We start from the raw sequence: 13272 nt of genomic DNA, 5'->3' as shown, positions 1-13272 counted from the left end.
TCTGCGATTGTTTTAGGGACACACTAATTATTTTTTTTTATCTTATAAGATTTTCAAACTGTGAGACCACAACCATGAGGACAAAAAATCCTAGATTTAGCCGTTTTGCTCCTACAGTGTGTGGTCACTCTTAACACACCTCACAGCTCACACCAATGGAACATCTGATAAAATAATCTGCGCAACTATTAAAATAATCGGGTTAAATTACCTAGGTTTGTCGGGAGGGCCGAAATCGGACCGATTATCCTGTAGTATGTCCCCACCATTAGTTGCACATACGGGGTGATTTTTTACGTCTATCCTCTTAAAGACCCACAGATGTAAGCAATTAGGCCAATTAACGAAACACCTGATCGGAATTGCAGTTCAGTGAATAACTTTTCATGTGAAACTGAATTGGATTAGGAGTTGTTCTGAAACGTAGACCATGACTTCAAAGCGAACGAGAAAAGTGAGTGCCGAAGGGCATTTCATGGAGCAAATGAGCGAGATGCGTCAAAAGAAAGCGGCTCTTTTTATCCAACAGTTCGAGAAAGATGGTAAAACTGCCGACAGCCTACTACTGACATGAAATTATGCTAACATCAAGCAAATTTCTTGAACTTTGCTTAACATTGCCCTTCTCATCCCTTAGCGCAAGACCGCATCAACGAGATGGTGTCTAAAATGGAGCAAAATCTTGCCACGGTAGATCGTGTGTTCAAAGTGGAACTAATGAAAATGCCACCTGCCCTCCAGAATACATTAATCAAAGATTTGATAAATGGTAAAAATGAGAATGTACACTTAATCTCGACATCTTTTAAATATGTTGTGTAGCTCACATATTGAGGATGAACATGTTCGTTTTCTTAGCAGGTGGTTTGTCAGCTGGAGACGTAACGATTGCTGTTAAGGTACAACAACAGAAGAATTCCACAAATTATAATCGTGAAACAATAGCCTACGATCTAGTGGGCACATACAGTAACCACCCATCATGCCATCTGTAACAGAACGAGTCTCCTGAAATGGATCAGCCACTCACAAGGAAGCACAGCGGCAAAAAAGGTTTGTCTAGACTAATCTTTATGCATAAAAGGCAATCATTACTGTCTTCATTTGGAGTTAACAGAACACTTTTGCATTTCCTCCTGGTCTAAGGAATTGCATTGTAAATTGTCTTGTAATCTGCAGTTAAAGTCACCGATGGTGCACCCAAACGGATCACAGGATCTCAGACAAGGAAAACGTTAGAAGCAGCCAAGGTTTTGTCCAGCATTATTGCCATAGTCGTTTGAGGGTTCAGTACCTGGCAAAAAAAACAATTTTGTGGCAATGCACTTGCCAGGAAAGTACCCTCACAGGTCTTGTTTTTACAGAAGGCAACCAACAAAACAAGATCTCTTGTTACAAGTTCAAGCGCAGGAAGCTTAAGGTAACTTTGTTGCTCTTTCACTCCCAGTTCAATGTTTATTTTTTTGCCATTTGTTACAGGTACACTGAAGTTCTTTGGGCCTGTTCCTATTGACGGGCCGCTAGAGAATTGTTTAAACCTCCCTAATAAATTAAACCTGTAATCATTCCTAAACCATGATTTAGCCTGGGGTGGGGGTGACATACAGCTTAGATCAGTTAGACTAGGTTTAGTTCAAGTGATTACCAACCCTGGTCTTTCATCCACCCAAAGCCACCACACTGTTCAGTTCCAGCTAAATGCTTGTTTGTGCATTTTCTGCCACAGGTGTGCCTCTACCTCAACTTGTAAGAGAGCAGTGTCTCGTATCGCCAAAACCAGTGACCAGAGTGCACTGAGTAGTAAACAAAGGTTTGACCAATCGGTTGTTTTAACAAATTAGGAACATGTAAATGAAAAGGCATGCCTTTTTCCTGTGGCACATTGTGGATGTGTCCCTTACCTCGTCTCCAGAGCGGTGCTGCTGTCGAGCGGTAATGACCGCATGTCCTGTTTCGCGGCAGGGTCTGCACCATACGTCACCATATCTACCTCTCTTGGGGAGGTATTATATATTTTTTTATACCACTCCTGCCTTGATGCTAACTGGACATGTCATTGGAAATCACCAACGTTGTTTCTCCCCAGACAGTTTGTCTTTCTGAAGAGACCAAGGACGAGATTGACGTGAGGCAAATGGATGAAATGGCTGTTCTTCAGATGCAAAGGCTGATGGTAGATGAGTCTAGTCTATCGCAAAAAAATAATGACATTACTGTACAATGAAGGGGGGAGGAAAAAAAACAATGGACTTCTTATGTTTTTCAGAAACTGATGGTGTACCTAGCCAACAAGTTTAAACTGAACAGTCTTTAACTGGGGTGATTCACCCCTGCAATCCATCTACGTACCGGTTTTACTGTAACTTGATTTAAATAAAGATCTTCTTAATATTATGCAAGTGCTGGTCTATTTAGCTTTAGTGGTCATTGGTCTATTGGGGGGCTGGAATAATGCTGTGATCTTGTTTATTAACCCTGGCCAGCTTAATCAGGGTCTTCCTTCACATGCAGCACCATGACAACAGTATATTAGATTAACTGCAGTGTCTTTCACCTGGTATGGACTAACTGTTGCAATGTGTGAATAATATGCACAATATTGTCATATTAATTTGTATAAAACCTTAAAAAATAAATCCTGCTTTGGTAGACAGGGGCTGTGGTGAAGAGAACTCATCAATCCAGAGACCTGGGTAAGGAGATGGTTCTGAAAATTGCTTTTCTGTTACTTAAATCCTTTTACATCAAACCCTGCCTATAATAAAATTAATTTGATAGGTCAAAGGTTATGAATCCAACCACTACTGGGTCAACACAGCTGCCATGACAACTCTATCAATTCACCCAGTACATAGGTGGAGCCACCCATCTGAGCAAGTCCATCAGTCCGTTTCCAGGTTTTTAGTAAAACATGACTTTATTAAACTTTGTATTCAATCTTTTCTTTTTCCACATGCATATTTTAAAATATACATTGTTTAAAAAAAAATATTCAGACTACAATTGTATTAAATTGTGTCTGGGTTATGTGTGTCTCAGCAGCTATGTGTGTGGGGGAAAGGAGGGAAAGGAGGCGAGGGAGGAGGGAGGAGGCAGCGAGAGAAGCACAGGAATGGAACAGGAAAACAGTTACCTCAGTTCACATCACTTTGTCACAGCCTTTCCCCCCCCCATGTTTTATATAAATACTTTTACAACACTCATCCATAAAACGAGGTTTATTCTTGTAAGTGCTAGTGAACATGAAGCAAAGTGGCAGGCAGCACATGAGTGTTGTGGAGAAGTACATCCACACAGCAGATTAGGATTCTCGTTTGTTCAGAATCACGGGCGTATCACAGTTTAAGCAGGCATTGTGGAGTGGCATTAGGTAGTGTAACATAGGTAGTACTATCTTCAAAATGACGATTAAACCAACACGCACAGATTACACTGCTGGATGAAAGGCCCATGTTACAAGTTTCCTTCTATTGCCAAAAAAAAAAACGATCAATACATATTCAATTACAGTGAGGGGAAGGATACAATCTTCAGTAAATAACCCTTCAGGTTGTCCAGTCAGTGTGGTAGCACCAGAGGGGTTCCTAGTGGCAGGTAGAACAGAGGTCGAAGTTCAGCGAAGAGGTCCCGGCCTCCTCACCTTTGACCTCTTCCGTCGTCTCAGTTGCCCTCAGACAGGATGTGGCTTTTACTCTTCTTCCTCTTGACCTTGCCGTTGGAGGAGGGGGGGCCCAGGGACTCCAGACGGAAGGGCCGGGGGAGGAGCGACTCGGCGCTGAGGGGGGGCGCGATGTTGGAGCCGCTGGAGGTCAGGTGGGCGGCGCCGTTGCTGGCGGGCGTTGCGTGGACGGCTGGAGGGGAGAACACGTCAGAGGAGTGACAGCCAAGAGGACCAGCTCAGTAGACATTGTATCTCAAGATAACATCAAGCACGACATCATCTTTAACACTTTAGATACCCTCTTTGACACGTTCAAATCTGAAATCTGAAACCAACAGCAAGATGTTCATAGACGTTTTGTCAGTGTCATGTGTTCGGTCAGATTTGGATGTGTGGACTGATACTTTAAGCACAAGAAGCAGACGTTAAGGCGTTTTACAAAAGATTCCTCTATTTCTGTCGTTTCAAGCCCAACGCTCACAGGCTTGGCTCATCCTACAGGTCCCTTGAGTCTCTGCTGAGTCAGGGGGAGCTGCTGGGGTTTTCCGGGCTGTCTGTTTTGGGGTTGTTTTTGCGCATTCTTGTCTTACAGGAAATTTGGTCGATTGATATTTTCCACTTCTTCAGGATGCCCATCTTCCTATGCTCTACTCAACCACCTTTTTATTTTAAGGTTAAATAAAATCGAATAAAAGTATGTTAATATCAAATGTTTACAAAGCATGCTGTCAGAAAGATCAACAGCTCGGATACATCTCTTTCCTTTTATCTGTTTATCCCTTTATCTCTCTGCTATATAGTGGTATCTATCTATTATCTTTATTTAACATTACTCCAACCTGACTCCCAATGATTTACTGCCCACTTGTGTCAAAACCATCTGCTACTGTCCAGATAAACATGCAGTGATCAGTGACCGGACAGCCTGGTTTGGAATAGCGGGACAAAGTCTACTGAGTAAATACTGCGTGTATCTGTTTCTATGACTGGTTTGCTATCCTTCCTGGATCTCGTGACAGCCAGGGTTCAAAGGTCAGGATCAGGGTCTGTAAGTTCCTGCTCTTACCGAGGCCCTTCAGTGAGTCTCCGCCCAGCAGCTGGGTCGCTCTCTTGGACCTGAAGTAGTTGCTGGCGATGTTCTCGCTGTCGCTGCGGTTCAGCATTTCTTTATACTTGTCCCCCTCGTCCTGCCCCATAGACACACAGGAGGGTGAGGGCACCATAGCACACTCTACTTCTTCTATAGGTTCTAGTCATGAACCATACTCGCTAGAGTACGGTTATAAAATAGTATATATAGAGAGAGTTTCGTGTAGTGTGGTTTGTGGACGCTCTGCAATGCATGTGTGTTCCTCTGCTCCCTGCATGTGTGTGTGTGCCATCCCTGTGAGATAAATACAGGTTTCTTCTTAGTTGCTAGTCACTAGTGCTACTTAAGAATACTAACAGTTCTTTAGCTGTCCTTATACAGCACAGGGACTATTTGTACGTCGCTTTGGATGAAAGCGTCTGCTACATGAATCCAGTGTAAATATAACATGTATTCTAAGACTGAGGTTGACCGCAGGTTTTTTATACCCGTCCTCCTCTTCCTGGAGTACAGAGAGATAGAGCCGTCACAAAAAATACAAGTCATAGTTCTGAAGAATACGAGTTACAGTACTAGTCAGTATTTGTAGCTTTAGCTATAAGGGCTGAATGAGCACCATGTCAAATGTACCCAAAGGCTAAGACAAAAAAAACAAAGAAAACTCATGTCCATGTACAGATGTAACTGTTTATAATCTACCTTTCTCAATAAAAAGAGGTTTAAGAAAAAAAATCCAAAAGTACCCAAAAGCGTGCGGTGTGTAGATGTGTAAACGTTACACGCCCTTACCAGGAAGAGCTCGGCTGGGTCTGTCCCTGATGCTCGCCGTGCCGCGAGCCTCGGGGCGGACGCACACACGGCTGGGACGGACAGACGGGACGGACAGACGGGACGGACAGACGGGACGGACACAGATCGTGAGAGATATGATGAGAGTTATTGGTAAGCTGTGGCAACAGGGTCTGCCAGGAAGTCTGGGTGTAAGTGTGCACATTGTGTCGTGTCAGTTGCTGGAGCGCGTCAGCTGTTTGCGTGTGTTTGTGTGGCGAGTGTGTTGACGGAAGGGTAGTCCCCTGCTCCAACCTAACTGTCAGTGAGGTGTGTCTATGAGGATGTGGAAGATTGTGTGTGTGTTATGACACTCAACAACCCCCGCTCCTTCCTCACCTGACGGCAGGGCGGTCTTCTGCACCACCACCTCAGGCAGCCTCCAGGTGCCGCCGTCCTCGTCCCAGCTGGCCTCCTTGCGCAGGCGGTCCAGGTTGCTGTAGTTGCAGTCTCTGCGCACCAGGGGGGCCATGCGCTCCAGCAGGCTGGCCAGCAGCTGGGCCTCTCTCTCCAGCCTCCGGATGGTGGACAGGTAGTCGTTCCTCTCCAGCTCAAACTCGGCCTCCAGGTCCCGGATCTCCAGCCTGGCTGCCTTCAGCTGCGACGTCGACATCGTCATCATCATCATTATCATCACCATGGCAGGCCACACCAGTACTTATTTTTACGAGCTCAAACGTCCTTATGTTAAACTAAATAAGAAATCTGATGTGTGACGAAAAAACACACATACATAGATTTCTAATATATAACAGCATTTACAATAAACAAGTATACAGTACAGTCAACGATAGTGTATCCAGTGTGTCTCAGAGGGTATCCAGGAGTTCCTGGGTGTGTGCTACCGCCCTCCCCCACCTTGCCCTGGGTCTTGTCCAGCAGCAGCCTCTTGGCGTGCACCTCCTCCTGGATGGAGTCGTAGACGTTGAGGAGGACGTAGTCGCTGTCCTCGCCGCTCTGGGACAGCGCCTTGATCAGGTGCTTCTTCCGCTGGTCGGCCAGGGTCTTCCTCTGGCGGTGGCGGCGCTGCAGCTCCTGGTTCCTGGCCTGCTCGCCGCCCACCATCTCCTGCTCCAGACGCTGCAGCCTGGCTCGGGACAACCACACCAACCGACGTGAGGGGTGGAGGGGGCCGGGGGGCATGTGTGGGTGTGTAAGGGTTTTGGATGTGTGGTGATTTGTGTCTGCGTACGTGTCTGTGTGTAGGTATGTGTGTGCGTGCGTTTGTGTGTATGTGTATGCAGAGTGCGAATTATACAATGACAATCGGGGGGGTCAACTTTTTCTACAGGGCGTGTATCGACCCCCCCGACCTGTTGTTTTTACCTCTTTTGGGGGGGTCCAAGTCTTAATTAGGGGGGTCAGACCCGCCCAAACCCCAGCGTAATTCACACCCCGTGTATGTCTGGAAGTATGGGCATGTTCATGCATGTGGTCATGGGCCTGTTTATGCATGTGGTCGCGGGCATGTTCATGCATGTGGTCGTTGATGTCTGTGTGTGTGGGCCACACACCTCTCCAGCACATGTTTCTGGTCCAGAGGTCCTGGGGTGGAGAGGGAGGGTGAGTCTGCATGGCTGTCCCCCTCTGAGCCTCTCTGGACCCCCATCACCTGGTGAGCAGCCTGGGCCTGGACCCCCTGAGGAGAGAAGAGATGATATTATGACAGGTCATGATGACACTATATTGGACAAATCGTTCAGACAGACACACAGACAGATCCAAAGGACATTGACATGATGACACATGACAGATGATAAGACATCATTACATTTTGACAGACATGGGATTACGACAGATCGTTATGACAGGTCGTCATGACACCATGACAGATCGTTGTGACATTAAGACCGATCACGATGACAGAGCAGCATGACAGTAAAAGACCACAGGTCATTATGATATTGGGAAACATTACAACAGATTATTGACGTGATTTTTAAGACAGTGTGGTCACAGGTACGAAGCCTATACAGCAGTTACATCAAATGACATACCTCATAAGACCTCATCTGCTACTGAAGCAGCAATGACACAGTATATTATTCCCAACCTGTGGGCTGTGCTGTGGTCAGAGGTACAGGGTCTACAGTCTACAGCAGTTGCAACAGTAGAGTATTGATTGGGGGGTTGGTCTGGAGGATGGTACCTTGACCAGGGGACGGTCCTCGGCTGAGGCCAAGGAGGGCTCACCAGGGGTGGGACAGGGCTCCTCCTGAACCTGGGTCACATGGCTGGAGCTCTCTGTCAAGCACAAACACACACACGACCATGACACAACCACAAAACTTGATGAGCTAAGACTGTTTAAAACTCTGATATAGTTGCCGGTATTCAGTCGACTAACACTCAAACAGTGAATCTAGTGTGAGTATAAAAACAGATGCTTAGAGGTTTTTTGAAGGCGCTATTACAATTTACACCCCCCCCCCCACACACACACACACACAGACGCGCACACACGCGCACACACAATTATGTTTATGTGCAGACATTATTATTGAATACTGTAGTTCTGATGAGGACATGCAAAATACTGTATGTATACACGCGTATGTATACCTGTATACACGCGTATGTATACCTACATACAGTATTTTCTCGTATTGCCGGTGTGACAGCACCTGTGGTGGAGCTGGAGCGCCCTCTGGTGGCCCTGGAGGCCTCCAGGTGAGCCAGCTTGGTCTCGTAGGAGCAGCGCAGGGCCGTGATGTCCTCCTGCAGCTTGGCCTTGGACTCCTGCTCTGCACTGTACTCTGCCTGCAGCCTGGACAGCTTGTCCTCATACTCCTGGAGTGTGTATATGCACACACACACACACACACGCACACACACACACACACACACACACACACACACACACACACACACACACAGACAGGTGGTACACAGAGGCACGTCCACTTACAGGAGGAGGCCCCACATACAAGCACAAACACGAGCCGCCAATTACAGGAACACACGCGGTATAGGGCATGAAGGCTCTGGCGTTCCCGTCCACCAGCCGGGATGTGTGTGTGTGTGTGCTGTGTCGGCTCGCTCTCCAGGAGAACACACCTCTTTGATCTTCTCCTTCTCAGCCTCGGTGGTGCTGGACTGTGGCCTGGACGGAACACCGGGGGGCGCCTCGGACCTCTGGCCCTCCAGCAGAGCTGAACACAGAGAGGGACAAGCACCTTCAGGCTGGGCTGGACACGTAAGGGATTGGAGAGCCGCATCAGCACAACCTATCCACCGGCTAGCACTGGAAGATGTGGATGTGATTGACGTCCGCCTAAATGACCTCTGACTTCCACCGGTTAAAATCCCGCAAAAATTCTGCCTTGTACTCGCCAACTGAGACGAGAGCGAGGTGTAACATGGGAATAGTGAAGACCCACGCAACATTTTTTTTAATTCGATTTGTAGTCCCAAATCCCATCGTAGCCCTTCAACACGGGCCCCAGTGGCAAGGCAGGCACTCACATGAGAGGTTGGTGGTCCCCAGCTGTCCAGAGATCAGGGCCCGCAGCAGCTTGATCTCCTCCTGGTACTCCCTCAAGAGAGCGTCCTTGGGGTCCTCGTTGATCCGGGGCCGGTTCTGGATGCTCTTGGCCCTGTCCACATTCACTTTGCTTTGCACTGGGTCGCACGCTCACAGATCTTATCAGAGATACGGTTTCTACACGGAACACCGCTGCTCTCATCGACATGGTCGAGAGTGGCCAAGCCTGCCTGTTCCCCTACCATGAATGAAACAGTGTATGACATAACAAGTGAAATGGGGCGTTGATGTTCCATTGAGTGCATTTCAAATCCCATTGATGTTCCATGGAGCGGATTTCAATGTAACCTCATTTCCGTCGTTATTTCATACACTGCTTCATTCATTCACCACAAATATCCCACACACCAGGCTAATCTGGTCAGGGGGATTCAGTTCGAAACCTAAACAACGCCCTACGTCAACAACACAAACAACAAAACAACAACACCCCCCAGCTCACCGGTTGGCATAGCGCAGCGTGCTGAGGCTCTCCTCGTAGTTGTTGTCGGCCGGGGAGAGGCAGGCCACCATGAGGGTGCGTGTGTTCCCGCCCAGGGAGTCCTGGAGCAGCCGCGTCAGCTTGGAGTCCCTGTAGGGGATGTGTTTGGACCGGCCGTCCACCAGCGCCGAGATGACGTTCCCCAGGGCTGACAGGGACAGGTTGATCTTGGTGGCCTCGCGGAGGCGCTCGCCGGTGGCGCCCGTCTTGGACTGGCGTTCGCTGCCCGCCAGGTCCACCAGGTTGAGCTTGCCGGCCCGCAGGTGGTCCTTACCTGCTGCATCTGAGGAGGGCAGGCAGACAGACGGGCGCAAGACAGAGATAAGCAGACAGATAGACAAGCAGACAGACAGATAAGCAGACAGACAGACAGACAGACAGACAGACAGACAGACAGACAGACAGACAGACAGACAGACAGACAGACAGACAGACAGACAGACAGACAGACAGACAGACAGACAGACAGAAGAACAGGTAGACAGAAAGACAGAGAGGCACAAAACACAGACAGACTAGTTAAATACAACATTTCATCATATGGAAACAGAGAAAGACAAAGATGGGGTGGGTGGGGGGAAGAGAGAGAGAATGACCTTGAATTTGCCTTTAATAAATCATGTCCTTGGTGACTCAACAAGCAGTAGTCAGGGTGTGGTGTGTGGGTGTCATGCTGACAGCCTGACCTGTGGTGATTGGTGAGAGTTACAGGGAGGGTGTAGTATAGCTGGCTGTATTGTATGATGAGCGAGCTCCACACTCCACAGAGCTAGCTGTGGAGTATAGTGATAGGGACTGGTAGGGGTGGACTATAGCCAGATGTGGAGTATGGTGAGAGTTCCAGTTACAGGGAGGGTGGAGTATAGCTAGCTGTGGAGTATAGTGATAGGGACTGGTAGGGGTGGACTATAGCCAGATGTGGAGTATGGTGAGAGTTCCAGTTACAGGGAGGGTGGAGTATAGCTAGCTGTGGAGTATAGTGATAGGGACTGGTAGGGGTGGAGTATAGCTAGATGTGGAGTATAGTGATAAGGTCTGGTAGGGGTGGAGTATAGCTAGCTGTGGTGGATGGCGACAGGGAACCGACACAGGGAGGGGTGTAGAGAAGCTGACCTGTGGTGCAGATCTCCAGGTGGATGGTGAAGATGGAGTGCGAGCGGGAGGAGTCCTTGTTCATGAGGGTGTAGCCCACCGAGCGGTTCCTCCAGCCCTGCTCCATGATACGCTCACATTCCCCCACACTGTGCACCGTGTGCATGGACAGATCCCGCACGTACACGCCCCGCTCTGGGTGCTCCTTCAGCTGTTCTCACACGCACACACAAACACACACACACACATATGAACACACATGCGAGCCCACCCTCACAGAAAACATGCATGAGCAAACACACGCATACACATAGAAAACATTGCAATAAAACACACACACACACGTGTGTGCATAAACACGCGTCACACACTAATGCACACACAGAGCAAACATACATGTACACTACACGGACGCACACGCACACAGCCAGTGCGTGCGTGCTACAACAGACCAGTATACATTCGTGCATCACAAAGCGGTCATCCTCGGCGGACACCTTCATCTTAAAAAACTGCCTGGTTGTTGCTCGTTACCAAGGCAACAACAGCTATAAGGCTGTGCAGACAGCAACAAGGCTGCTGGACTAACAGGTTTCTACAATACATGACACAGATGTAGCCCTTCAAACAAGATATACCCCAGACTTCCAACAGCTCGTTTCGAATACAGTAAACAGGTGCAGAAGGTCTAGACGTCTTGAACCTCAATTTTTTGTTTGGTGTCGTGTCCCAACAGGTCTCGTATCTCCTCATTGTAGATCTCCAGGTAGGATGCCCTCACGAGGAACTTGGTGTTTTCGGCACACTAGGACGACAGCATGGATTCTGTGTCAGAGCACAACTAAGTGGACGAGTGTAATTCGCGTACGTTCATGTAAAGTGACAGCTGATGCGTAAGAAGAACATATCTTATATTCAACCACTAAAAGTGCAATCTTCATGGCAGTCATACTAAGGTCCAGCGGAATAAATGTGGACTAGGTCGCCACTTGCATTACCTTACATATTAACTCCTCGTCACCTAGTAAAGTTACATTGGTTTAAAGGTCCAGGCACTAGTCTTCAGGCTCTACCTGAATACTCTCGAAGATATGCTCGAAAGCTCGGGGTATGACCCCTCTCTGGGGCGCGGGCTCGGTCGCCCCCTGCATGGTGAAGGACTTGCCGCTGCCTGTCTGGCCGTAGGCGAAGATGGTCCCATTGTAGCCCTCCGTCACACTCTGTGGAGATATTGCATGATCTTGAAGCACTGCTCTGTATCACATGATCTTGAAGCACTGCTCTGTATCACATGATCTTGGAGCACTGCTCTATATCACATGATCTTGGAGCACTGCTCTATATCACATGATCTTGGAGCACTGCTCTATATCACATGATCTTGAAGCACTGCTCTGTATCACATGATCTTGGAGCACTGCTCTATATCACATGATCTTGGAGCACTGCTCTATATCACATGATCTTGGAGCACTGCTCTATATCACATGATCTTGGAGCACTGCTCTAATATCACATGATCTTGAAGCACTGCTCTATATCACATGATCTTGAAGCACTGCTCTACAAAACCAACCACCTTTACAATAACTAAAGATATCAATCTTGTTTGGACTGCGTGTGGTTTTCTTGAAGCATTGTCCTTGTTGACATTGGTGCATACTGGGTTTGACTGACGGCAGCCTGTTTAGTACATGATGAGTCCTGAGGTCAAGAGCAATAGGATATAGCTGGGCGTCCTAATTGGCTAGGTTCACACTCTGAACCAATGGTGTCCTATGACCACTAGGCTGGCTGAAGTGTCTAGCCTACTGTACACAGCAGTCAAACATCAGCACGGATCTGGGCGGGATGAACGGGAGCCAACCTCGACCAGCGGGTAGGCTATCTCGTTGTACATCTGCTCGGTGGTCTGGTCGATAAAGTAGGTCCCGTCGAAGGTGAACTGTTTGGGTGGTTCGTCTGCGGCCCCCGGCTTGACGATGAAGCACTGACACCTGCTCAGGTCCATGGTGACCACCATCTTACAGCTCAGAGCATTCTCCCTGTCGTTCATTGGCCTACATCTCACCACCACTCGCACTGACTCGGACGCCATTTTGGCCTCCATTGAACCCGAGTCAAGGGTTTCTGTTCTCAAGGATTTGATCACTAGAAGGACAGAACAGGACAGATTAAATTCATCGCCTACCTGAGGTGTCATTTTGACTGTACTTCTGAGCTACTGGCCATTCATTCAGCATTGAATGGTGCTAAGGCAGGTACTAAGACTACACTACAGCTATCCTCTGATTAAGTACTTAGTAAGTAGGCTCAACTCTAGATAGGAGTTATATCATCTGATGATGCTATGGTAGTAAGTAAACTTTAGATAAGAGATGGCACATCTGTAGTATGATTTATCAAGGTTAGCCATCTATGTAAACGATGATCAAAGTTAAAACTGAAACACTGACCTTTTTTTTTATTTGGCTAGTTGGCTACAGTATGCATGTTGAAAGCTAACGCCGGTAAGCACTGCACCCAGCAACCCTATAGAACACATCCTGGAAGGAGTTTGACAAATCTCGATTGGA

At 47.8% G+C, this 13272-nt stretch overlaps 2 protein-coding genes across 3 annotated transcripts; one reads left to right on the top strand and one right to left on the bottom strand.

The window, feature by feature from the left end:
• The first annotated feature begins 259 nt into the window (after positions 1–259).
• Positions 260–2565, top strand: cdca9 (cell division cycle associated 9). Of its 2 annotated transcripts, none has more exons than XM_047025713.1 (10): positions 260–542; positions 638–769; positions 859–899; positions 999–1053; positions 1180–1250; positions 1365–1420; positions 1727–1810; positions 1913–2003; positions 2087–2173; positions 2267–2565. In XM_047025713.1, exons 1-10 carry the CDS (start codon positions 431–433, stop codon positions 2312–2314), a joined length of 777 nt encoding a protein of 258 aa, XP_046881669.1. In that variant the 5' UTR covers positions 260–430; the 3' UTR covers positions 2315–2565. The 2 variants fall into 2 exon arrangements, with proteins under 2 accessions (XP_046881669.1, XP_046881670.1); XM_047025714.1 differs by having other exon boundaries at positions 862–899; positions 2267–2432.
• Positions 2566–3034: 469 nt separating this feature from the next.
• kif17 (kinesin family member 17) lies at positions 3035–11862 on the bottom strand. Its single transcript, XM_047024973.1, has 14 exons — positions 11770–11862; positions 11400–11501; positions 10718–10907; positions 9566–9887; positions 9045–9175; positions 8637–8731; positions 8204–8369; positions 7729–7823; positions 7094–7218; positions 6438–6666; positions 5919–6177; positions 5541–5611; positions 4728–4848; positions 3035–3851 (listed from the first exon to the last, which is right to left on the bottom strand). Exons 1-14 carry the CDS (start codon positions 11845–11847, stop codon positions 3661–3663), a joined length of 2175 nt encoding a protein of 724 aa, XP_046880929.1. The 5' UTR covers positions 11848–11862; the 3' UTR covers positions 3035–3660.
• Between the last annotated feature and the right edge of the window lie 1410 nt (positions 11863–13272).

Source organism: Hypomesus transpacificus, chromosome 9, assembly GCF_021917145.1.
Source record: "Hypomesus transpacificus isolate Combined female chromosome 9, fHypTra1, whole genome shotgun sequence".
Lineage (NCBI taxonomy): Eukaryota > Metazoa > Chordata > Actinopteri > Osmeriformes > Osmeridae > Hypomesus > Hypomesus transpacificus.
The sequence above is the reverse complement of the archived record's forward strand: the minus strand, read 5'-3'. Positions and strand labels throughout refer to the sequence as shown.